General features: G+C 35.6%; 1 protein-coding gene across 1 annotated transcript in view; it reads right to left on the bottom strand.

Moving 5' to 3' along the window:
* LOC119574397 (paired mesoderm homeobox protein 2B-like) overlaps window positions 1-2,500 on the bottom strand; it is a 98,888-nt gene that overhangs the window by 68,947 nt on the left and 27,441 nt on the right. The window contains exon 3 of the mRNA XM_037921617.1: window positions 1,999-2,073. Coding sequence (XP_037777545.1) covers window positions 1,999-2,073 — 75 coding nt within the window. The remainder of the gene's footprint in view (window positions 1-1,998; window positions 2,074-2,500) is intronic.

Below are 2,500 nucleotides of genomic sequence, written 5' to 3'. Positions count from 1 at the left end.
TATGAGAAAGTAGCTGGAAAATGCTTCCGTTTTCTTGAAGTTGTGGAAATTAGTAAAACGAATGAATATTTTCACTAATCTATAAAAAAAAAATCCCTTTAAAATTACCGACTTATTCTTAAAATCCCCGATTCACGAATAATAACTACGGCACGTCGATTCCCATACATACTGAAACAAACATACAATACTATTTCAATAACTACCCCCTCTCTCTTTCCGTTTGGGGGTCGGGGTGGGGGTGCAGTGGTTCCCTCGCGGTTGATGTTGTCCCCAAGAAACGCATGTAATTGACAAGTTGATTCCACTAATGGCATTTTTAATGTTTTAGATTCATGTATCGGGCCGCCATCGTCCCCCTGGCGGCAGTGGTGGCAACTAAAGCTACTCCCTCAGGCATGGAGATGGAAGTCGGTTAGATATTTCATTTTTGCTGCATCTATTAATAGTGTGTTTTATTATTTATTTATTCTGCGTTATTCGTTTTTTAATACAAATACGAATAATGTGAAATTGGTTTGCGATTTTCCTTCACTGGGGAGATTAAAAATAGAATAGGTAAATTGATATAGTCGTTTTCATGTATTTTTGTCTGGTATTCGATAAGGCTCGCCATCACTTCGAAATTGCAGTTTATACATCAGTGTTTAATTGAAAAAATATATAATATTCACAGTATTCCCTGCAGATAGTTTGGAACAAAGGATCTTGTATATTCTTAAAAAATATATCTGTCTGTCTGTCTGTCTCTCTTCTCTCTCTCTCTCTCTCTCTCTCTCTCTCTCTCTCTCTCTCTCTCTTTCTCTTTCTCTCTCTCTCTCTCTCTCTCTCTCTATCTATCTATCTATCTATCTATCTATCTCTATCTATCTATCTATCTCTTTATCTATCTTCAACTGTCTATCTCTCACTTCGTCTTGCACACACACCCATTCACAATCACAAACATAGACAAACACACAAGTATACAAACGCACTCCTTCACACACACACACGCACATCCACTTCGTTACACACTCACACATTCACACACATACCCCAAACCAGCTTCCCTTTCTCACAAGCTCTTCATTCACACAGGCACACCACGTCAAGAATTTTCCGCTACATATTAGCAAGTTTCCGCTACTGTAAGTTATCAATTTCCCGCTCTATGGTGGCGTCCCTCGTGAGCGGTCGTCGCAACGCTCCGTCCCACGTAGGTTAGCCGAGGGGATATTATCGCGTTGGACACGGGTTTTCTTGGCCATTTTCTCTCTTTTCTCCTTTCTTTCTAGTGCTGTTTGGTCTTTATTCCCTTTTCTTATCTTTCATTGCTTCGGTTTATTTGTTTCAGAACCACGAGGATTGTTATCTGGACTGGCGGGATGACTAGGAAAATATCTTTAAATCACAATGACAAGAACTAAATAGTTATCGCAATTTTGTTTTTATATCTTCATCATTCTTACCGATCTCCGCTTCATTTCTTCTTTACTATTATGAAAATAGCGTAAAGATGAGAAATCACTTGATATGGATGATATAATTGATTTTATTCAAATCGCACTCCCTTTCCTCCTTATCCCCCCCCTCGCCCTCCCCTCCCCTCACTTTCCCCTTTCCTCACGTAATTAACCGTATCTTGTTCTCACAGGCAACGACCCCACGTCTATTCTGTTATTGTTTGCGTTGACATTTATTCTTGTCATTCTGCTACTGTTTCTTCTGTTACTGTTTCATTTACTTTTTTTAAGAGATTACATTTTTTCTGCCATTTTTATGTTTTATCAAACAACGCAAACTTACACAAGTAGAGGTACAATTAGGTATATTATATTCATACTCACATCGGCCTTTTACACATTTACATAATTCTTCACACATACACACACACACACACACATTAAATAAAATTGTATTTTCGCAGATAAAAGTACACCAAATCAGTATCTCCCAGCACCTCAGGTCAATAAAGGTCAAAGACACACAAAAATAAGATAAGACTTTGAACCTTACCTGCACACGCGCCTCCGTCAGGTCAATCTTCATAGCAATTTCTTCCCGCGTGTAGATATCAGGATAATGTGTTTCCTGTTCACGAAAATTTATTTGGTTAATATAAATACATCGTGAATACATTTTGGTTTATATTTACTTGATAGAAAATTAATAAAATTTACCTGATATAATATACAAATACAATTACTTCATTCATATACATGATAGTGATAATATATTTGTTTTTAATTATCATATTATCGAACATGCTTGTTCTAACTTTTTTCCTTTCACAATATTCACTGAATGTTTACTTTTCCTTGTTGTTTTTTCTCATTAGCATATTGATGGAACTTCTTGTTGCTTTTAAACATTAGCAATATTATTATCGTCATTGTTATTACTATTATAATTATTATTACTGATGTCATTATTATTATTATCAACATTGTTATTATCTATAATATCAATTCGTGTGACATTATCATTTCTATTATTATTGTTATCATTATCGTTATTA

This window comes from Penaeus monodon, chromosome 6 (genome assembly GCF_015228065.2).
Source record: "Penaeus monodon isolate SGIC_2016 chromosome 6, NSTDA_Pmon_1, whole genome shotgun sequence".
NCBI lineage: Eukaryota > Metazoa > Arthropoda > Malacostraca > Decapoda > Penaeidae > Penaeus > Penaeus monodon.
This window is presented reverse-complemented; position numbering and strand designations above follow the sequence as displayed.